This window comes from Dasypus novemcinctus, chromosome 23 (assembly GCF_030445035.2).
Source record: "Dasypus novemcinctus isolate mDasNov1 chromosome 23, mDasNov1.1.hap2, whole genome shotgun sequence".
Taxonomy (NCBI): domain Eukaryota; kingdom Metazoa; phylum Chordata; class Mammalia; order Cingulata; family Dasypodidae; genus Dasypus; species Dasypus novemcinctus.
The window spans coordinates 28,192,279-28,215,686 of NC_080695.1; the positions used below are offsets into that span (position 1 = coordinate 28,192,279).

At 43.7% G+C, this 23,408-nt stretch overlaps 1 protein-coding gene across 1 annotated transcript in view; it reads right to left on the reverse strand.

The window, feature by feature from the left end:
* The window catches only part of ITGAD (integrin subunit alpha D), a 48,862-nt gene that overhangs the window by 15,390 nt on the left and 10,064 nt on the right, over positions 1 to 23,408 (reverse strand). The window contains exons 7-18 of the mRNA XM_004479433.5: positions 22,721 to 22,866; positions 5,714 to 5,867; positions 5,460 to 5,610; positions 5,198 to 5,271; positions 3,813 to 3,942; positions 3,560 to 3,702; positions 3,236 to 3,376; positions 2,928 to 3,137; positions 2,134 to 2,264; positions 1,872 to 2,029; positions 773 to 927; positions 395 to 526 (exon numbers count right to left, since the gene is read on the reverse strand). Coding sequence (XP_004479490.3) covers positions 395 to 526; positions 773 to 927; positions 1,872 to 2,029; positions 2,134 to 2,264; positions 2,928 to 3,137; positions 3,236 to 3,376; positions 3,560 to 3,702; positions 3,813 to 3,942; positions 5,198 to 5,271; positions 5,460 to 5,610; positions 5,714 to 5,867; positions 22,721 to 22,866 — 1,725 coding nt within the window. The remainder of the gene's footprint in view (positions 1 to 394; positions 527 to 772; positions 928 to 1,871; positions 2,030 to 2,133; positions 2,265 to 2,927; positions 3,138 to 3,235; positions 3,377 to 3,559; positions 3,703 to 3,812; positions 3,943 to 5,197; positions 5,272 to 5,459; positions 5,611 to 5,713; positions 5,868 to 22,720; positions 22,867 to 23,408) is intronic.

Below are 23,408 nucleotides of genomic sequence, written 5' to 3' on the forward strand. Positions count from 1 at the left end.
GAGGCGATATGACCATGGCAGAATGGGGAGCTGGAGAAGTGGCAGATGCTGGGTGTGATTTTCAAAAGAGAAGTAGACAAGATTGGGCTTTGAGGTCCGAGGAAGATCTTTGAGGTAGAGAAAGAAACGTTTTCCAAATGAAAGCTACAGTACGGACAAAGGCACAGAGGTAAGGATAAGAAAAGTTGAGAAGCTTCTGCAGAACAAGAGCCAGACAGTTTATGTAGGGGTAAAGTGGGTGACCAGCTGGGATGTGTGTGTAGGTTCTTGGAAGCTGGGTGGAGACATCTGGGGTTTTTGTGGTTGATGGTCAATTGGGAGCCACTTAAATTTTTAAGCACACAGGGACACAAAAAAAGCCAGAACATCCTTGGGACTGCATAGGAAGACTCACGGAAGCAATGAAGAGGTTCTGTGAGCCCACAGCCAGTATGGGACGAAGGTTCCTGGATGAGGTGATGGGCTCTCCCACCAGGGAGAAGTTGAGGCGTAGGATAATAGGGCTCACCGAGTCCTCCACACACTCCTGAGTGAGAATGGACTTTCAAGAACCTACTGTCCTTACCCTGCCTTTCTCCTCCCCTGAATCCATTCCCTGCTGTTCAAACAGTCCCCATCCATGCTTATGAGCAGTGTTCTCCCATCCCAATGATCCTCTCTCCAGCCCCAGTTTTCCCACCCTCCCCAGCTCACTCAGAAAAAGGCAGAGATGCCACAGGGTAGACTGGGGGCTCCTCCTCCCTCTCCCCTTCCAAGAATCCAAAGTCCTCACTGGTAAAAGCAGCTTCACAGTTTCACAGTAATCCCCCAGCCCCAGAGTTTTAACTCGAGTCAAAGTCCAGTTCTTGGTCTCATCGAAAACGGCGCGAGAATTCAGGCGGCCTGGGTCCAATGAGAGGTCATAGCTGATGGAACTTTTGACATCACCTGAAGTGGAAGGGAAAAAGGTTGACGATGGGAAGGCAGAGACCACCTAGGATTTTCTATTTTTCATGCATTTGTTCATGCAACAAATATTTGCTGAGCACTTTCTATGGGCTGTGAAATCTACCAGGGGCTGGGGGCACACGTGGGGAAGAAGGAAGATGGTAGATGTGGTCCTGGCCTTTATGAGGCTCACAGTCTAGCCAGGGAGACAAGGACACAGGCCGTGGCTTTCGAGAGTGGTCAGTGTGAGGGCTGGGTCCTCCGGTGGCACGGAGGAGGGCATCCATCCAGCCATGGGCTGTGAGAGATGCCTTGCTAGAGGGGCAAATATCTGAGCTGAGGCGTGGAGGACAAGCAGGAGTCAGGTGAAGAGTGGGGTGGGTGTCCCCAGGGAACAGTAGGGACCAGAGTGACAGGAAGCCTGGCACAAGACGGCAGTACCAGCCAGGCAGGAATCCAGGGGGTCAGGAGGCAGGACAAGGTGAGGCCTGGGGGGGGCCAAATGAGAGAAGGCATCAGAGGAAAGGATTCGGGGCTTTAAAAATGCAAAAAGGGTGGGAGCAATTGAGGGGTGTTAAGTAGGGGAGTGAAGAGACCAGATTTGCCTTTCAGGACCCATCACTCCAGTTCCAATGTGGAGAACGGGTGGGTGGGTGCAAGGATTGATGTGGGGGAACAGCTCAAAACGTTGTTACTTCCTTCTTGGTGGGAAAGAGAGGTGGTGGCCCAAAGGCTGTCGGGGCCGGGGAGAGAAGTGTGCAGACCCCAGATCTATCCTGGAGACAGAACCAACAGGCCTGGATGTAGGGAGAGCGGGAGATGGGGGGTCCCGGTTTCTGGCATGGGCAGCTGCCTGGATGTGGAGGTGACATTTGGATTCCTGAGGCTAGACCTGGGGGTCCCTTGGGGGCATGGGGGGCTGGGTCCATCTGGAGGGGACTCACCCAGCAAGTCCAGGGAGATTTTGCGGATAGTGAGGCAGACTGTGGCGTCCGCAGCTGCCAGGGGCAAGGGCGCGTCTTCCCCGCACTGGTACACAGACTTGGCCACCTCCACGGGGCTGAATCTCATGGCCACGCCCACTCGCAGCACCGGCTGGCTCCTGAGGGCGGAAGTGAGCAGGTGAGCAGGGGCTGAGGACAGGGCCTTGCCTTCTGGAGGGGAACAGCATCTGAGGGGCAAGGGCAGGACAAGAGGGATGGTCACCTGAGCAGGAACACGTGCCCCCGGGCCCCCACCGCCAGGTCCACCAGTCCGTCCTGGGTGAGGTCCTGGCCACCGCTCAGCGACTGCCCAAAATACTGGAGCTTGGGAGAGAGCTGGGAGCCGGAGATCCGCTGGCCAGAGAGGGAAAGGAGAAGAGGGAGTCAAGGGGAGGCGGCTGGAAAGGTTGGAGAAGGGTGATTGGAAAGGAGATGGCGGTGCCAGGTGATCAGATTGGAGAAATGGAAAAGGAGAGATGAAATGGGAATGGGAAACGGAGGAGGGACTCGGGGACCTCCTGGTGGAGAGGACGGGGCTTCTTTGGGTCAACCCACCTTGAGGGTGCAGGTTAACTAGGAAATAGAAGCATAACGAGAGGAACCGATAGTTTTATTTAGTCATCCTTGGTTGCCTTCGTTCATAAGGCTATGCATGGAGCCCTTACCGCTTTCCTTGTGCTAGCTGTCTAGAGGCCTGTGCAGTGGGTTTTATCAGCTCCACTTTTCACAGGCAAAAACTAAGGCTTCCAGATCTTGCAGAGGGCTCCACAGCCAGTGGCGGCCAGCTGAGGGTTGGACTGGGGTCTGACCCCAAAGGTTAAGGCCCATAACAGACTGAAGTCTGTTTGGGGCCAAAAGGGATAAGAGAGCTGACTGATGCTTAGCTGGGCCTGGGAGATTCAGGGACATAAACCACTGGAAGAAGGAAGGGAATGGCAGATGGGAAGCCTGAGTAGGGAACCCGAGACATGGTAACGAAGTGGAGATAGAAGATGCTAAAGACCAGGGACCTCTCACCTGGCCGTGGGAGGGGCTGAGGCCCAGGCCTGAGGTTCCATGAAATAGGTAGACAGCGCCCCGGTTCTCCTGCTCCCCCGGGGCCCCGATGGCCACGTCTGTCAGCTTGTCCCCATTCACGTCCCCCAGCACTGTCAGGGCCGCCCCAAAGCGGCCCCAGGGGTGGCCCTGCTCCCCGCGGAGAACGGCCTCACACTGCCACCTGGCTCGCTGCAGAACAAAACCGGTGCCAGGTGCCCAGGAGGGTGACCCCACCACCCCACCCAGTCCCGGACAACCCCCCAGCCCAGGCCCTGTCAGCCACTCACCCCTCTGGGGAAGGGGCAGATGGACACTTGCCCCCCCCGGGTCTGCTCGTAGTAATGGGGGGCCCCGACGAGGACCAGGTCGGTGCTGCCGTCTCTGTTCACGTCCACGGCACAGAGGGAAGCCCCGAAGTAGGAGCCGATCTGGAGGGCACAGCCTGGAGCCATCCTGCCTGCCCTCCCAGACGCCCCTGCTGGGCCAGGGCCCGGCTCTCCCCAAGACAGGACCCTTCCCACGCGGGCCCCATGTCCCTTCATCCTCTCCCTCTCAGCCCCTGCCACCCTGCCCGCCTCCTGCCCCCCACCCTGGCTTCCATCACACCCCACCTGGGTCCCAGTGACTTCTGCCTTCAGCACCCATTGCCTGAGCTTCTGGGTGAAGATGACAGCCTTGCCCGTGTGCTGATAGCGGGGAGCCCCCAGGATCAGGTTCTGCACCCCCTTCCAAAGGGCCAACTCGGTGGAGTAACCTGGGGGGGGGCAAGGCCTCAGTACATGGGCTCCCCCCACTCCCCCTGGGCTCCTGCCCTCCCCAGGCAGCTGAGCTCCCAGCCTGTCCCCCAAGCCGGCCTTTTCTCACCCAGGTAAGAGTCCTCCATGTCCGTGTTCTCCTGAGACATGTTGATGAAGGTGGAGTTCATATTTAGGGGGTACAGGAAGGCACCTCCAGACCAGCCGAAGCTCCCCACAGCCCCCAGAACTGGTCCATCCTGGGAGGAAAGGATTCCAGGGCTGAGCAGGCTGGAGCCAGCAGACAGCATGTCGCACACAAATGCCTGTCCCCAGTGCTACTCATTATTTGCATCCTCCTTTTCCTTCTTCCCCAGCCCTCACAGGCAGCCTCAATTCTCTCGGACTCTCAGTCCCTCCCTGCAGCCCCCATCGCCTCTCACTGCACTTCCTGCCTTACATCTTGAGCTCCTCTGCCCCATCTTCCCCACCTCAGTGTTAGGTTTCCTCAAACCCAGACGGGCAGCCACTGCCCTGCTGGAAAACCCAGGTGGCTGCCTGGCACCAGGCCCCGAGGAAAGCTTTGAGGGCCTCCTCAATCAAGATGCCTCAACCTTGGCCTGGAACACCTCCTTCCCCTGCTCTGTTTCTAGAACTCAACTCTTCCTTCTGGAAGAGGGGGCCCCTCCTCTGTGAGGTCTTCCTCTGTTCCCCCAGAGAGCAAGAGGTGTTTCCTGATCTGCATCCTTTAGTCTTTTTCTTTTTAAACTTTTTATTTTGGATAATTTAGAACATGTACAATAGTAGAAAGAAGCATGTAACAAACTCCCAAGTACCCATGGCTGGCCCAGCTTCAGTTCATGACCATCCTTATTGCATTTCTACCAGCCCACCTCCATCCCCAGAGTATCTCAAAGTAAATCCCTCCACACTCTTTGAACACACATCGAGGTGTTGTCATTTCTTTGGTCTGCATGGTCTGATCTTTTGTACCTCTCTAGCCCACTCCTTCCATGTTCCCCGTTACTCATGCTGCTCCAGCATCAGGCCAGCCTTTTCATCTCTTCCTGCCTCAGGACCTCTGCACTTGCTTTCTCCTCTGCCTGGAGCAATCTTTCTCCAGATTTTTCCAGGGCTGGTCCTTTCTCATCATTCAGGCTCAGTTGTTACTCCTCAGGCCTCCTCTGACCACCTCCCGTTCTCCGCCTGACACCCTCCTTTATTGCCTTTATGACGCTTACCACAATCTGAAAGTCTTTGGTCCACTGGAATATGTGCTACCTGGGAGCAGGCACTTGCCCATCCTGTTCTCTGCTTGTGCTCTCAGCTCCTAACACGTTACTGTATGTCTCCCCTCACTAGACTCTGAGCTTTCCCCCCCCCACACCCCCAAATGGCTGTTTTTTAATGTATTTGCTTAGACTACCAGCTTGACGTCTGCTTTCTGGTTTACTCCCAGGTCCCAGTTCTGAGTTGGTGCCTGAGACCTGCTTATCCAGCACATGCCCCACGCACCGCTGTAAGGATGGAGCTGAAGCCCTCTTGCGACATCTCGTGCTGGAAGGAGCTGCTTGTCCTCGACTGGGTTCCTGTGGGGGGACAGGTCACTTAGGCTCCTGGAGGCTGAGAGACCACCAGGACTCAGAGTAGAGGGAGGAGGGAGTGGTCTGTGGCTTGGCTTCCAGGGAACAGTTTTGGGTGAGCATGGAAAGGGATGGGCTGTTGGGATTGTGGGGGACCATTGGGTCAGGACTGCCCAGGCTGAGGCCCCATCTACCCTCGATTGCAAAGATCTTCTCCTGCAGCTGTTTCTGGATGCTGCCCAGTGCTGCAAAGTTGTCCACCTTGAACACGTGGTCCTGGGGGGGCGCTGAGCCAATGGTGTTCAGTTCCTGCCTAGCGGTGGGATCCTGGAAAGCATCTCCCACCTGCAGCAGAGAGGCAGCTGAGGAGGAGATGCTTGCAGCCTTTCTGCCTGGGGGAGGCGCAGGCTGAGTTGGGGGGGAGGGAGCAGTGAGGGAGAAGCCACACCCCGATGGCATAGCGGATGACGCCAGCTCTCTCCGCCTTCGGCATGACGTCCTTGTATTCCAGGGGGTCTTCGTATTTCTGCCCATCTGTGATGACAATGAGGATCTTCTGGGCACCTTCGCGGGCCCCATTCTTACTATTGAAGAGTTCTGTCCTGTTAGGGAAGAAAGCCAAATGGCTCTACTGGGATGGGATTGATTCTGGAAAGAAGTCATTTACAGTCCTAGAAGCTCCACTGGAGAGGTTGGGAGTCCTGAGACTCTCAGACTCTGTCAATCATGTTAAGAAGCAATTCAAAAAAGAAGCAATTCACGCAGGAGAAACCAGGAACTGAGGTGGAGCAATTGACAGGGAACCTCTCTCCCCATCAGAGGTTTCTAGGATCCAATCCTAGTGAATCTTAGAGAAGAGAAAATGAGAAGAGAAGACAACACAGACAGAAAAAACGGCAGGGCGGGAGGAGGGGAAGGGGGTGGGAATAAATAAGTAAATAAATCTTTTAAAAAAAATAACAATTCAGCATTTTTTGAAAGCCTCATTGGCAATTATTAGACCAATAATTAGATTACTTATATGCTTATTTAGTTACTTATATTATTTGTTCCTAAAATTCCATACACTACTGAACTTCATTCTTAAGAGGCAGTATGGTTCAGCTTTGGAGTCAGGTCAGCTTTAGGCAAATTAATCTAACCTCCCTGAGCCTCTTCTTCTCTCGATGCAAAATGTGTGCTAGTCTCCAACGATGGCCTGCAATGAACACCTGGTTTCCTCTCCACCTTGAACGTGTCCTGGTCTGTAACTTGTTTGAACCAATAGCATGTGGTGGAAGTGACACTGGGACTAAGAAGCCCAGACCCCACATGGAGATGGAGAGGCCCAGTCTTTCAGCTGACCCCACCAGGGCACCAGATATGCGAATGAAGTTATCTTGGTGTTCCCAGCCTCAGCTGCATGAGAGGCCCTCCAGGAACAAAACAGAAGAACCATCCAGCTGAGCCCAAGCTTGTGAAAATAAAATCATTGTCAGTTTAAGTCACTAAATTCTGGAGTCACTTGTTAGGCAGCAATAAATAACTGAGACAAAGAGTACCAGATTATCCCAAGGATTACATGAGCTTTTTGAACAATGAGTGCTCTATAGATAAGCATTAATCGCAGTGCTGATGCGCGCAAGGAGTGCCGTGCCACGCAAGGGTGTCCCCCGCGTGGGGGAGCCCCACGTGCAAGGAGTGCGCCCGTGAGAAAAGTCGCCCAGCGTGAAAAGAAAGAGCAGCCTGCTCAGGAATGGCACCGCCCACACTTCCCCTGCCGCTGACGACAACGGAAGCGGACAAAGAAACAAGACGCAGCAAACAGACACCAAGAACAGACAACCAGGGGAGGGGGGGAAATTAAATAAATAAATAAATCTTTAAAAAAAAAAAATAGATAAGCATTAATTATGTGATAACTGTTAAAAATGAATGAAAATTTAAGATCTGCTCATGTAACTATATAAACTCAGAATATACACATAACACCAATATATGTGGATAGGTTTAACACAACAATCTCTATAATGCCAAAAATAAAACTGGAAACAACCTAAAATCCAACATTAGAGAAGCAGTTTAGCAAATCCTGACCCACTCTCTTAGCAGAAAAGAACACAACTATTTCAGATGAAAATGAGACTGAAAAGAAATACAGAAAAAGTGTAGATGACTAAATTGCTCAGTGAAGAAAGCAGGGTGAAAATAGTTTCTGTTCTGGACTGTGACCACATAAAATATGCCTGAATGAAACCAAGGATGCCAAGAAAAATTAATACCAGTCCTGATCAAACATTTCCAAAAAATTGAAGAGGAGGGAACACTATTTAACTCATTCTGTGGAGCCAATGTCGCCCTTATACCAAAGCCAGATAAAGATACTACAAGAAAAGAAAATTACAGACTAATTTCTCTAATGAACATAGATGCAAAAGTCCTCAACAAAATACTTGCAAATCGAACCCAACAGCATGTTGATCAAGAGGGTTTTATTCCAGGTATGCAAGGGTGGTTCAACACACAAAAAAATCAATTAATGTAATATATCGCATTAACAATTTGAAGGGGAAAACCACATGATCATCTTGATTGATGCAGAAAAGGCATTTGACAAAATCCAGCATCTTCTGTTTTCTTTTGTTTTTTTTTTCTTTCTTTCTTTCTCTCTCTTTCTCTCTTTTTTTTTTTTAGGAATCAGGGCCAGGGATTGAACCTGGGACCTCATAAGTGGGAAGCCAGTGCTCAACCACTGAGCTTGGTTTTCTCATTTGTTTGTTTGCTTGTTTTTAGGAGGCACCAGGAACTGAAGCCGGGACCTCCCATATGGGAAGCAGGGCTCAACTGATTGAGCTACATCCACCCCCTATCTGTAGAATTTGATATTTTTTATGAATTCCAAATATAGATATTGGATTATATTTGTAAACTGGTCTGTTTCTCTGGGCATATTAGATTGTATTAGATTCAGAGGTTTCACTTTTACTTTATTAAATCAAGATTAGGGCTTTTATTTGACAATGTCATTAGAATGTGGGCTAAAACACTCTCACACGGAAGTAAACACATGGAGAAAGAGAACACAGAGAGTTGAGTTTTGGATGCTAGAGCCCCGGGGACAGAGCCAAGCTGTTCACTTAATAGTTTGCAGCTAAAGAGACCAGAGCCCTGAACAGCTGAGAAAGCCCAGAAAGGAATGAGCCCCAGTGAAAAAGACAAGCCTTATGCTAGCCTACGACTGAGAACGGAAGAAGCTGGAACCACAGAGCTTTAGGAGGAAGAGGAAGGCTGAAACCCTCATAGACATTGCCCGTCCTTTTTGCTTCAACATGTGGCCATTGACTTTGGGTGGTGCGCCCTCAACAGACTAGAGAAGCTTCGGGATCCCACCTCGGCCAGCACGAGGCACCAGCCTTCCCCTTCATTGCACCATGGTGCAAAAGTGTCAGCTCTCCTGAGGGAAACTTCAGAGGGAACGAGCTACTTGATGGTTCGGTTAGTCTTTCGCCCCTATACCCAGATTGGATGACCGATTTGCATGTCAGGACCACTACGGACCTCCACCACAGTTTCCTCTGGCTTCGCCCTACCTAAGCGTAGTTCATCATCTTCAGGTCCTAACACGTGCATCGTGCTCCACCTCTCCCGAATAGAAAGAAACGATAGGAATAAAAAAAAAACTTCCTCAAATGATAAAAGGCATATATGAAAAACCCACAGCTAACATGATACTCACGGGTGAAAGATTGAAAGATTTCCCTCTAAGATCTGGAACAAAATAAGATGCCCACTGTCCCCACTGTTATTCAACATTGTGCTAGAAGTTCTAGCTAGAGCAGTTAGGCAAGAAAAATAAAAGGCATACAAACTGGAAAGGAAGAAGAAAGTTTTTCACTATTTGAAGATGACATGATCCTATATTTAGAAAGTCCTGAAAAAAATCTATAACAAAGCTACTAGAGCTAATAAATGAGTTCAGCAAACTGGCAGGGTAGAAGGTCAACACACAAAAATCAGTAGTGTTTCTCTACACTAGTAATGAGTAATCTGAAGAGGAAATAAAGGGGAAAAAAATCCATTTACAACAGCAACTAAAAGAATCAAATATCTAAGAATAAATTTAATAAAGGATGTAAAGGACCTGTATACAGGAAACTACAAAACATTGCTAAAATAAACTACAGGACACCTAAATAAATGGTAGAACATTCTGTGTTCATGAATTGGAAGACTTAAATATCATTAAGATATCAATTGCACCCAAATTGATTTACAGATTCAACACAATCCCAATCAAAATTCCAACAGCCTGGGAAGCGGCTGTGGCTCAATTAGTTGGGCTGCTGTCTACTATATGGGAGGCCCTGGGTTTGTGTCCCAGGGCCTCCTTGTAAAGGCAAGCTGGCCCGTGCACTGCAGAGAGCTGAAGCGTGTGCCACGGACAGCTGGTGCAGCAAGATGACACAGCGAAGGGAGACAAGCAGATACAGAAAAAACGCAGAGCGAATGGACACAGAGAAGAGACAGCAAAGAATGGAACAAGCTGCAAGGCGGGAGTGGGGGGAGAAAATAAATAAATAAATAAATCTTTTTTAAAAAAATTCCAACAGCCTACTTTGCAGAAATGGAAAAACCAATTATCAAATTTATTTGGAAGGGCAAGGGGCCCCATATATCTAAAAGCATCTGGAGAAAGAAGAAGAATGAAGTTGGAGGAATCACACTTCCTGACTTTAACACATATTACAAAGTCAAAACAGCATGGTATTGGCATAAAGACAGATATATTGATCAGTGGAATTGAATTGAGAGTTCAGAAATAGACCCTCACATCTATGGTCAATTGAGTTTTTATTAAATGGTCAATTGATTTTTGGTAAGGCTAACAAGTTCACTCTACTAGGACAGAACAGTCTCTTCAACAAATGGTGCTGGGAGAACTGGGTATCCATATCTAAAAGATTGAAAGACGATACCTATCTCATACCTTATACAAAAATCAGCTCAAAATGGATCAAAGACGTAAATATAAGAGCCAGAACCATAAAACTCCTTGAAGAAAATTTAGGAAAGCATTTTCAAGATCTTGTGGGAGGCAGGGGTTTCATAGACTACACACAAAGCACAAACAGTGGGGAAAAAATAGGTAAATGGGACCTCCTCAAAATGAAATCCTTTTGTGCTTCAAAGGACTTTGTCAAGAACATGAAAAGGCAGCCAACTCAATGGGAGAAAATACTTGGAAACTACACTTCCAAAAAAAAAAAACCACACTTCCACTGTCCAGACTATATAAAGAAACCCTACAACTCAACATTAAAAAGACAAACAACCCAAGTAAAAATGGGCAAAAGACTTGAATAGACATTTTTCCAAAGAGGAAATACAAATGGCTGAAAAGTACATTAAAAGGGGAGCAGATATGGCTCAGGCAGTTGAGCGCCTGCTTCCCACATGGAGGTCCCAGGTTCAGTCTCCGGTGCCTCCTAAAAACAAAACAACAAGAAAATGAAAAAACCAACTCAGGGGCGCCAATGTGGTTCAGTGGTTGAGTGCCAGTGTCCCACATATGAGGTCCAGGATTCAATCCCAGGCCCCAGTACCTGGGAAAAAAAAAAAAAGAAAGAGAGAAAAGCACATGAAAAGATGCCCAATATCACTTGATCACTTGCTATTAGGGAAATACAAATCAAAACTACAATGAGATATAATTTCACACCTACTAGAATGGTCATTGTGTGTATATATATATATATATAAAGGAGAAAACCAGAAGTGTTGGAGGGGATGTGGAGAAATAGGAACACTTATTCACTGCTGGTGGGAATGTAGAATGGTACAGCTGCTGTGGAAGAGAGTTGAGCGGTTCCTCAGGAAGCTAAGTGTAGAATTGCTGTATGATCTGGTAATCCAGCTACTAAGTATATACTAAGGTGAACTGAAAGCATGGATGCAAACAGACATTTGTACACTGATGTTCATAGCACCATTATTCACAAATGCCAAAAGATGGAAACAACCTAAATGTCTATCAACTGATGAATGGATAAACAAAAATGTGATATATACATATGATGGATAACTCACCTAAAGGAATGAAGTTCTGATGCAAGTGACGACATGGATTAACCTTGAGGACATTATATTGCGTGAAATAAGCCAGACTCAAAAGGACAAAATATTGTATGAGCTCACTAATATGAACTAATTATAATGAGCAAATTGATGGAGTTAAAATCTTGAATATAGGTTGCCAGGAGATAGAATGAGGGTATGGAATGGGGAGTTGATGCTTAATTTGTGCAGAACTTTTTATAAGGGTGATTGTAAATGTTTGGAAATAGATAAAGGTAATGGTAGCATATTATTTAGAGTATAATAGAGAGCACTGAATTGTGTGTGTAATTGTGGTTGAAAGGGGAAGTTTAGGGTCGTGTATGTCACTAGGAGGAAAGCTAGAGGATGAAACATGGGGCTGTAAAACATAGTGAACCCTTTTGTGGGTGGTGGATGTAGTTAATAGTACAAACATAAGAATGTTCTTCCATGAACTAGAACAAATGTATTTCACTATTGCAAGATGTTAATATAGGGTGGTATATGGGAAAAAATACAACTAATGCAAACTATGGACTATAATTAATAGTAATTTTTTTAAGGTGGTACCAGGGATTGAACCAGGGACTTTGTATATGGGAAGCAGGTACTCAACCATGGAGCTACACCCACACCCCAACAGTAATATTTTAATATGCTTTAGCAGTTGTGACAAAGGCACCATACCAATGCTAAATGTCAATAATAGGGAGAATAATATGGGCTTTTTCTTTTTGGAGCAATGAAAATGTTCTAAAATTGGTTGCAGCGATGAATGCACAACTCTGTGATTATACTGAGAACCACTGATTGTATACTTTGGATGGATTGCATGGTGTGTGAATAAAAATGCTTAAAAAACAACAAGGATGGAAATGACCACTGGTGGGACTTATCTACTCATTTGTTACAAAGTTGTGAGGTGGTTGGCTGGTGAGACTGTGGGTATCCTTTTTTCAAAAATGTCCTTAATGTCCTTAGCATTTTGTCTTTTTTGGTAATTTTTTAAAAAAAAGAAACCCAATCAGTTGGGGGCTAAGGATGGAAGCTGAGTCCAGGTCTGAGATGGCTTAGCTCTGGGAATGGGGAGCCCACTGGGAGAAGCAGTGCATTCTGGGGGTGGGAAGCAGGACAGGAGTTGATGAGAACCACACGATCAGCCCTCGGCCCATCTCATTTACCTTTTCCTCCCCAGCCCCACCCCTGGGAGGATCTTGTCCAATGACTTGGGAAAATCTCAAAAGGCATGGAAAGACCCCGTAGTAGGGGACTTGAGAAGGGGGGGAGTGCTCCTGTTTGACTTTAAACTCAAAGGATAGAGGCTTTACTCCTAGGTGTCCAGCACTGGGGGGAGTTAGTGTTCAAGGGAGAAGAGTTTCCCAGAAAAAAAAAAAAAATGCATTTGACAGGAACCTCCCTCTCTCAGTTCTTTTCCAGGATGACCCACAGTGCAGGGCTCATGGGGTAGAGGAAGTTGGGGTACCCAGACATTCAACTCAGTTCCCTCCCACAGGAACAACAACCTCTCTGTCCTAGTCCCGTGACCTAAATCGTTTTCTGCATGGACCACCAGGTGCCCCCACAGTGCCGGCAGCCACTTAGTAAGTGCTCAGTTAATATATAGAGATGGAATCCATGGACAATGAGGGGGAATGGAACCAGAGAATGGGATAAAAGCACAAACAAGAAGACACTTGGGAAGACACAATCCAAGATGGCATTGGAGTAGCTTAGGCAGCATGCAGCTCTCTTGCAAAATAGGGGAGAAGGCTTAGAAGCAGTCTGAGTAAGGCACTCTGGGAATCCCTGCAGGCCAGGAAAATGCTGCACACATCATCCAGAAGGGACTGAGGACACAGAGATGGAGAGAGACCAAAGAGAAAACCGTGAGTTGATACCCCTGTGGCTGGGAACGCTGCCCATCTCCCATGCCTGAGGTGAACAAGGATGTGGTTGACCAGCCAATGGAGAAGGGAGAGAACAGATTCATCCCAGGGAAGAAGGAGAGTGTGGTGGAGGACTGACTGTGGTTTCTCTTTGGTGAATGTAATTACCATAACTTCTGTAACTCACTAGCTAAGAAGAGACAGTGAAAATTGAAGGATTCACCTCTGTGGAAGGGTTTGCGGAGGAGTGCCATTTACTGGCCAGCTGGGACAGTGAAGGAAGGCAGACTGGTCTCTCCTGATTCTTTCCCAGGCATGGCAGTCCTGGTTGGGCCCCATTAGTGGCTCCCTGACACAGTGTTGACTACTTAAACAGGGCAATATTAAAATTTTAGAAAAAAATTAAACTAAAAATCAAAGAAGAGCTGTAAAATAAAACTACTAGGCAAGAGAGAGAAATTGATAAGCAGAGCAAAATCATCAACATAAGCAGATCCTTGGATATCAACAAAAGATAACAACCTGCTGTAAGAAACAAGAAGCTATGGCCCACTTAAAGGAACAAGCCAAGAATCTAGATGAGACTTGGGATTTAAGACAACTAATAAATGATCTTCAAATGAATCTCCTTAATCAACTTAAGGAGATGAAGGAAAATATGACTAAAGAGATAAAGGATATTAAGGTGACACTGTGTGAGCAGAAAGTACAATTTGAAAGCCTGCAAAAAAAGAGTAACAGAGCTTATGGGAATGAAAGGTACAATCGAGATTTAGAATACAATAGAAGCATATAACAGCAGATTTGAAATGTTAGAAGAACGAATAAGTGAATTTGAAGATAGGACATTTGAAATTGAAAAGATAGGAGAAGTGACAGAGAGAAGAATGAAAAAAAAATTGAACAGAATCTCAGAGAACTGAATGACAACATGAAACACACAAACATATGCATTGTAGGTATCCCAAAAGGAGAAAAGAATGGAAAAAGTGTAGAAAGAATATTTGAGGAAATCCTTACTGAAAATATTCCAAATTTTATGAAAGACATGAATACCAATATTCAAGAAGGACAACATACCCAAAACAGAATAAATCCCAATAGACCTACTCTGAGACATCTACTATTCAGTTTGGCAAAGTCCGAAGATAAAGAGAGGATTTTGAGAGCAGCAAGAGAAAAGCAATGTATTACATACAAGGGAGCCTCAATAAGGCCAAGGGCCTTCTCTTTTCAGAAACCATGGAAGCAAGAAGGAAGTGGTATGATATATTTAAGGTACTGAAAAAGAAAAACTGCTAGCCATGAATTCTTTTTCTGGCAAAACTATCCTTCAGAAATGAAGGTGAGTTTTCAGTCTTTACAGACAAACAAAACCTGATAGAGTATGTTACCAAGACACTGAATCTACAGGAGATATTAAAGGGTGCATTACAACGTGATAGGAAAAGACAAGGGCAAAAGCCCTGGAGAAGAGTATAAAAATGAACAACAGGGAAGCAGACTTGGCCCAATGGATAGGGCATCCACCTACCACATGGGAGGTCCGTGGTTCAAACCCTGGGCCTCCTTGACCCATGTGGAGCTGGCCCATGTGCAGTGCTGATGTGCGCAGGGTGTGCCATGCCACGCAGGGGTGTCCCCATGTAGGGGAGCCCCACACGCAAGGAGTGCACCTCATAAGGAGAGCTGTCCAGCGCGAAAGAAAGTGCAGCCTGCCCAAGAATGGTGCCGCACACATGGAGAGCTGACACAACAAGATGACACAACAACAAGAAACACAGATTCCCAGTGCCACTGATAAGGATAGAAGCAGTTACAGAGGAATACACAGCAAATGGACACAGAGAGAAGACAACTGCGAGGCGGGGCGGGGGGAAGGGGAGAGAAATAAATAAAATATAAATCTTTAAAAAAAAAGAACATAAGTAAGAGAAATTGAAAGGGTTAAAAGACAGACAATAGTAAGATATGACAACAGAAAGCCAAGGGATAAAATGAATGAAGTCACATATTTATATTAATTGTAGTAATACTGAATGTTAATGGATTGATCTCCCCAATTAAAAGATATAGATTGATAAAATGGATTAAGAAAACATGATCCATCTATTTGTTGTCTTCAAGAGACTCATCTAAGACTCAAGGATACAATAAGACTGAAAGTGAAAGTTTGTGAAAAGATATTCCATGCTAAAAGCAATAAAAACAAAAAAGAGCAGGTGTAGCAATGTTAATATAAGATAAAATATATATTAAATGCAAAACCATTATAGAGATGAAGGCGGTTACTATATATTAATGAAAAGGACAATTCACCAAGAAGAAATAATAATAATAAATATTTATGCACCAAACATAGGTGCCCAAAAGGCAAAATTGAGGGGAGAAATAAACATCTCTACAATAATAATTGCAGACTTCAGCACTCCACTCTCAGCATTAGATAAAACATCTGGACATTTGCACAGAGGATAAAAAAGGAAACTGAGAGCTTGCATAATATAATAAATGAACTAGATCTAATAGACATTTATAGAGCATTACACCTCCAAACAGCAGAATATACATTCTTCTCAAGTGCTCATGGGTTCTTTTCTATGATAGGCCATATGTTGGAACATAAGTCAGATCTCAGTAAATTTTAAAACCTTGAAATGATACAAAACACTTTCTCTGATCATAATGGAATTATGCTGGAAATAATAACAGGTGGAAAAAGGGAAAATTCACAAATACATGGAGATTAAACAATACACTCTTAAATAATCAATGGGTCAAAGAAGAAATTGTGAGAGAAGTTAGTAATACCTCAATACAAATGGAAACAAGAACAAAAAATATCAAAACTTCTGGGATAGAGCAAAGGCAGTGCTGAAAAGGAAATTTTAAGCCCTTATGCTTATATTAAAAATGAAGAGAGAGCTAAAACCAAAGGCCTAATCACACACATGGGGGAATTAGAAAAAGAATAGCAAATCAATCCCAAAGTAAGCAAAAGGAAAGAAATAATAAAGATTACAGTGAAAATAAATGAAATGAAGGGAAAAAAACAATAGAGAAAATCATCAGAATTTAAAGTTGGTTCTTTGAGATACATGAAAACAATAAACCCTTCACAAGAAAATAGAGAGAAGATGCAAATAAATAGAATCAGAAATGAGAAAGGTGACATTACCACACACCCAGCCAAAATAAAAGAGATCATAAGAGGATACTATGAACAACTGTATGCCAACAAACCAGACAACACTGATAAAATGGACAAATTTCTGGAAACACATGAACAAACCTCCCTGATGCTAGAAGAAATAGACCTCAACAAACTAGTCATAAGTAAAGAAATTGAAATAGTCATCAAAAACCTCCCCAAAATGATAACTCCAGGATCAGATGATTTCACAAGTGAATTCTACCAATCATTTAAAGAAGATCTAATACCAAACTTGCTCAAACTCTTCCAAAAAACTGAAAAGGATGGAACACTGCCAAACTCATTCTATGAAGCTAATATCACCCTAATTCCAAGGCCAAATAAAGATATTATTTTAAAAGACCAATTTCTTTAACTGGCTTTCCCACTGAGCTCGGGAACAAGAGAAGGACGCTTATTCTCCCCACTGTTATTCAATATGTTCTAGCTAGAGCAATTAGGCAAGAAAAATAAATAAAAGGCACCCAAATAGGAAAGGAAGAAGTAAACTTTCATTATTTGCTGACTATATGATCCTATACTTAGAAAATCCTGAAAATCCCCCAAGGAAACTATTAGCACTTACAGATAATTTCATCAATATGGTGGAATACAAGATTAATATGCAAAAATTAATACCATTGAAAAATGCTGTGGAGGATTGTGGGAAGATGATGAAGGACTAACAGGAAGAGCTGATTGCTCTCACAAAAACAATGGAGAAAGAGCCAAAAGCTGTTTGAGGGATCTGCTTTGGAGTCAGCAGACCAGGACAGTGCTACACAACTCCCAGGAGGGTGAGGGACAGAGAAACAAAGGAGCTGAGAGGCAAACATGAGTTACCAAAACCCTGCTGCAGTGAGGAAGGGCCCCCCTCCCCCAACCCCGAGATAGTAAAAACATAACCTGGGATAAACACCTGGCTCACTGTAGCTGAGAGGGGAACAGGCATCTTCCTCCCTGTCAGTTATTTCAAGGGAAAAGGGAGGGGAGGTCAGGGTGCTTTTCTTCAGTGAATTCAGCCAGCAGAGCCCACTTTGAATCTCTGATCTGGAGATTCAACACAGGAAGACAGGAAAGCCAAGACCAAAAGACCTCCATTGAAAGATAAGCTTACTTGCACCATCTGCTGGCCAATCTGGAAATTGCATGGACAAAACTGTTCACACTCTGTATCCAACCACTGGGCAAAAATCTGTGCCCCACTAGTGAGTCCCTGGCCCAATTTTGAAAACTTAAGCTGGGCAATTTTAAAGACTGAGAATTAGCTGAACCAAATATCAAAGAAGAACTGGGGAGAAAAAAAAACAATAGGCAAGAGAGAGAAATTAGCCATCAGAGTAAAATCACCAACATATTCATAGACATCAGCAAAAAATTACAAGCCTTACTAGGAAACAGGAAGAGATGGCCCAGCCAAAAGAACAAACCAAATATCCTGAATAGATACAGAATTTGATAAATTAATCAGTGATAATCACACAACTCTCCTAAATCACTTCAAAGAATTTAAAGAAAATATGACTAAAGAAATAAAGGATATTAAGAAGACACTGGGAGAGCATAAAGAACGATTTGAAAACCTGCAAAGAAAAGTAACAGACCTTGAGAATGAAAGATATGATGGATGAGATTAAAAATACATTAGAGGCACATGGATTTGGATTGCTTAAAGACAGACTTAGTGATTTTGAAGACAGAACATCTAAACTGGAAAAGACAGGAGACCAGAAAGAGAAGAGAATGGAAGAAATGAGTCTCAGGGAATTGAATAACAACACAAAATGCACAAACATTCGCATTATTGGTGTCCCAGAAGGAGAAGAGACTGAAAAAGGGGCAGAAAGGATATTTGAGAAAATAATAACCAAAAACTTTCTAACCCTTATGAAAGACATAAATAGCAATATCCAAGAAGGACAATGCACCCCAAACAGAATAAATCCTAATAGACCTATATTGAGACACCTACTTCAGAATGACAAATATCAGAAGTAGAGGATTCTGAAAATAGCAAGAGAAAAGCAAAGCATCACATACAAGGGAAACTCAGTAAGATTAAGGGCCTACCTCTCATCAGAAACCATGAGGGAGAGAAGAAAGTGGCATTGAAGGTACTGAAAGAGAAAAACTTTCTGCCAAGTATTCTGTATCTTTCAAAACTGTCCTTCAAAAATGAGGGTGAGTTCAAAGTCTTCACAGACAAACAAAACCTGACAGAATATATTACCAAAAGACCAGATTTTCAAGAGACACTAAAAGGGGTGCTGCAGCCTGAAGGGAAAAAACAAGGGTGAGAGATTTGGAGAAGAGTTTAGAAATGAAGATTATTAGGAAGAGTAAACTAAAGGATAAGAAGACAGACAACAGAAAAATATGACAACAGAGAGTCAAAGGACAAAATGGATGAAGGAAGTAATGCCTTTACAGTAATAACACTGGATGTTAATAGATTGAACTCCCCAGTCAAAAGACATAGTCTGATAGAATGGATAAAAAATATGAGCCATGTATATGTTGTCTACAAGAGACCCACCTCATATGTAAGGACACAACCAGGTTAAAAGTGAAAGGTTGGAAAAGAGTATTCCATGCAAATAGTAACCAAAAAAGAGCTGCAGTAGACCAGACCAATGTAAAATAACAACATTATACTATATGAACAATAATTATTCAGTTCAACTGGCAAATAGTCCCTGAGATCAGTATTCTGTAATTTTCTCATGCAAAATAAACACTTGCTTTTAATTGAGGAGGACTGGAGAAGATATATATTTTTGGATATGTTATTTTTATTTCACCCTTTCTTATTCATATTCTTTAATTGAAATAATCTATCTGGATCAGTAATGATTTAGCATGACTACTGTTGAACAAGATTTTGAGTTTTTCTGCTTCATAAAATTATGAGTTGGCAAAAAAAAATCAATAATGCTTCTATACACTGCTAATGAGCAATCTGAGGAGGAAGTCGGAAAAAAAGTCCATTTACAGTAGTGACTAAAAGAATCAAATATTTAGGAATAAATTTAACCAAGGATATAAAAGACTTATGTTCAGAAAACTATAAAACATTGCTAAAAGAAACCAACCATGATCTAAACAAATACAAGGATATTTTGTGTTCACGGATTGAAAGACTAAATATTATTAAGATGTCAATTCTACCCAAACTGATCTACAGATTTAATGGAATCCTAATATAAGTTTCAGTTTCCTTCTTTATAGAACTGGAAAAGCCAATTAGCAACTTTATCTGGAAGGGTAAAGGACCCCAAATAGTCAAAAATAAAATCAAAAAGAATGAAGTTATAGGATTCTCACTTCCAGACTTTAAAGCATATTCTCTTGCTACAGTGGTAGAAACAGCATGGTACTGGCATAAAGATAGACAGATTGACCAATGGAATTGACTCAAGAGTTTGGAAATAGACTCTCACATCTAATGGTCAGGTGATTTTTGACAAGGCTGTCAAACCCACTGAGCTGGGTCAGAACAGCCTATTCCACAAATGGTGCTAGGAAAACTGGCTATCCATATCTAAAAGAAAGAGGACCTTTATCTCACACACTATTCAAAAATTAATTCAAAATGGATGAAGGGGGAACCGGTTGTGGCTCAATCAGTTGGGCTCCTGTCTACTATATGGGAGGCCCTGGGTTTGCATCCTGGGGCCTCCTTGTGAAAGCAGGCTCGCCCGCACGCCACGGAGAGCTGCCGGCCCCAGCGCTGCAGAGTGCCGCCCGGCCCGCAAGTGCCATGGAATGCCGCCTGGCCGGTAAGCGCCACGGAGAGCCGACTCAGCAAGGTGACTCAACAGAAAGGGAAACAAGCAAAAAGGCAAGAAAAGCTTGCAGCGAATGGACACAGAGAGCAGACAGCACACAAAAAAAAGCCACGCGGGGGAGAGGGGGACGACAAAAAAAATGGATCAAGGACCTAAATATAAAAACTAAACCCATAAAACTCTTAGAAGAAAATGTAGGGAAACAGATCTTGTGGTTGGTGGTGGCTTCTTGGATCTTATACCCAAAGCATGAGCAACAAAATACAAAATAGATAATTAATTACTTTTCAAATTTAATTACTCAAAATTACTTTTGTTCTTCTAAAGATTTTGTCAAGAAAGTATAAAAGCAGGGGGAGCAAATGTAGCTCAATGGCTGAGCACCTGCTTTCCATGTATGAGGTCCTGTGTTCCATCCTTGGTACCTTCTAAAAAGAAAAAAAGAAAAGAAAAGAAAAAGAAAGTAAAAAGGCAGCCTACTCAAAAAGGAAAAACTCTTCAGAAACCATATATCTGATAAGGGATTGATTTCCATGTTATGTAAAGAGATCACACAACTTAATGACAAAATGACAAACAACCTCATTTAAAAATGGGCAAAATAATTGAATAGACATTTTTCCAAAGTAAAAATACAAATGGCCAAAAGACACATGAAAAGATGTTCAACATCACTAGCTGTTAGGGAAATGCAAATCAAAACTACAGTAAGAGCAGAGTGAGTGTAGCTCAGTGGTTAAGTGTTTGTCCGAGGTCCCAGGTTCATTCCCAGGTACCTCCTAAGGAAAAAAAGAATACTACAATGAGATATCATCTCACACCATACAGATGGACCAATTTGAAAAGAACATCTCAAGTGCTGGAGAGGATGTGGAGAAATATGAATACTCCTTCACTGCTGGTGGGAAGGTAAAATAGTGCAACGTCTATGAAGACAATCTGAGGGTTCCTCAGGAAATTAAATGCAGAACTGCCATTTGATCCTGCAATCCTGCTACTAAAAATATATTCAGAAGAACTGAAAGCAAGGACACAAACAGATATTTCCACACTGACGTTCATAGTGGCATTACTCACAATTGCTAAAAGATGGAAACAACCTAAGTGTCTGTCAACCAATGAATGGATAAACAAGATGTGGCATAGTCATATGATGGAATATTATTCAGCAGTAAGAAGAAATCAATTGGGGAAGCACATAACAACCTGCAAAGATATTATGTTGAGTGAAATAAACTAGACAAAAAAGGATGAATATTGTATGGTTGCTCTGATATGAATTAAATATAACAAGTAGACTTATAGAGTTAGACTATAATGTGTAGGTTGGTGGAAGATGGAAAGTGGGATGAGAAGGGGGAGAAGATGCTGGATGTAAGTAGAAAGTTTAATAAGGTCAAATGTAAATATGTGGTAATGGTTGAACTTGATAGTAACACATTATAATGAATGTAACAAACACTGTAGATATATGGATGTGATTATGACTGAAAAGACTAGTCTAGGAAGATTAATGTTCATTGGAGGACAGCTGAAGGATAATATTGGGGATAAATAACAATGATTTTAGAAGTAGATGAGGATTGTGCTTAATAATATAAATACAGGAATGTTCTACAGGATGTTAAGAATGCGGTGATACATGGGAAAAATATAATTTGTGGACTATAGTTAACAACAACATTGTAATTTTTCAAGCAAAAGCAAAATTGGTTATATATTAATTCTAAAGGTTAAAAAAAGAATATGGGGTTTGGTTTTGTGAGATATGTGATTAAGCTTTTTTCCTCCTCTTCATTTTTTCATTATAAGGAGACCTTGACTATGTCATCTAACCAATCTCTGTTCATCTGTGTATCTTTCTGAACACTAGAGGAACAACTGAGTTAGCAGTTAAAATTAGATGAGACAAAAATGCCTGGAAAACAACTTTTTATGAGTAATGTTTCCATAGCTTGTTGAGCTGCCTTTTTCTGTTCTTTCATTTTTGTGAATTTGAAATAAAGTTGTTTAAAAAAAGAAAAGACTCTTGGCAAACTTAGCGGGGACAATCCTGAGTACCCATCAGGGAGGAGATAAAATGCCAACCCAGCACCTCCTGGCACCCCACACACATCAACTTGCTTAATCCTACAACCACAATGGAATTTTATCTCATTTTTCAGTTTACTGAGACTTAACAAAGAGTCAGTAACTTTCCCGGGGTTGCCCAGGTAGCAAGCGGGGAGCTGGGATAGGAGCCCCAGGCGGGTCTGAATCAAAACCCGTGCCTCTGGCTGCCCCTACGGGCTCCCAGGCCTCAGGGCAGGCAAAGGGGAAACAAGACTGCAGAGGAGCCCAAAATTGTAACAGGGAGACCTGGCAGCACGCGAGGGGGCAGACACATTCCAGGGAGGAGGCCTCGTGGTCCCCACTGGCCCCCTCCAGGAGCTTCCCTTGCCTGGAGAAGGGATGTGCTGACCTGGCACTGGGAGGGGGTGTGGTGGCCACAGGGGCAGGCAGGAGGGACTTACATCACTTCCAAGATGCCGGTGGCCGTGTACGTCAGGCCTGTCAGCTGGACAATGGGGTCCACCAAGAGCTGAGGGTTCGGGTTGTCCTGGAATTTGGTGAAGCTGAAGTGGATCTTGCAGTAGTTTGAATACTGCATCAGGGAGAACTACAAAGGGCAAGAGGCAGGGCCGCAGGGCCCAGGGACTATTTGTTTCGATAAACTTTTTATTTCAGAATTTCAAACCACTTCCCTTGTGTTTTTAAGATGCTATTAATAATACACTGATAACCGCCCCCCCAAAAAAAAAATAACTCCAAAATACCATAAGGAAACTGGAAAATTGAAACCAGATAATGCTTCTTTCCTAGTCTATAACGCATCCCACTGTCGACCATGCAGTTAAAGTTAGATCATTAACATTTGACATGAATTCAATTGGTCTGTTATATTTCCTCACTTCTCAAGAATTTGTACATGCCCACTATGTGTTGGGAAATGAAATAATGAGATATAAAGACATGATGAATTATGTAGAAAAAAGTAACAGGCATCATCATTTCCTGGACTGAGTTACCCTCTATCAAATTTCCTAAGCAAATTATTTTAAAATCTTTCGTGTTTTCATTCTTTTGCCAGACATTTCACATATATTATTTAAGGTATAACAGTAAAAATGATGATCATAATACTTTCTCACATTCATAGGT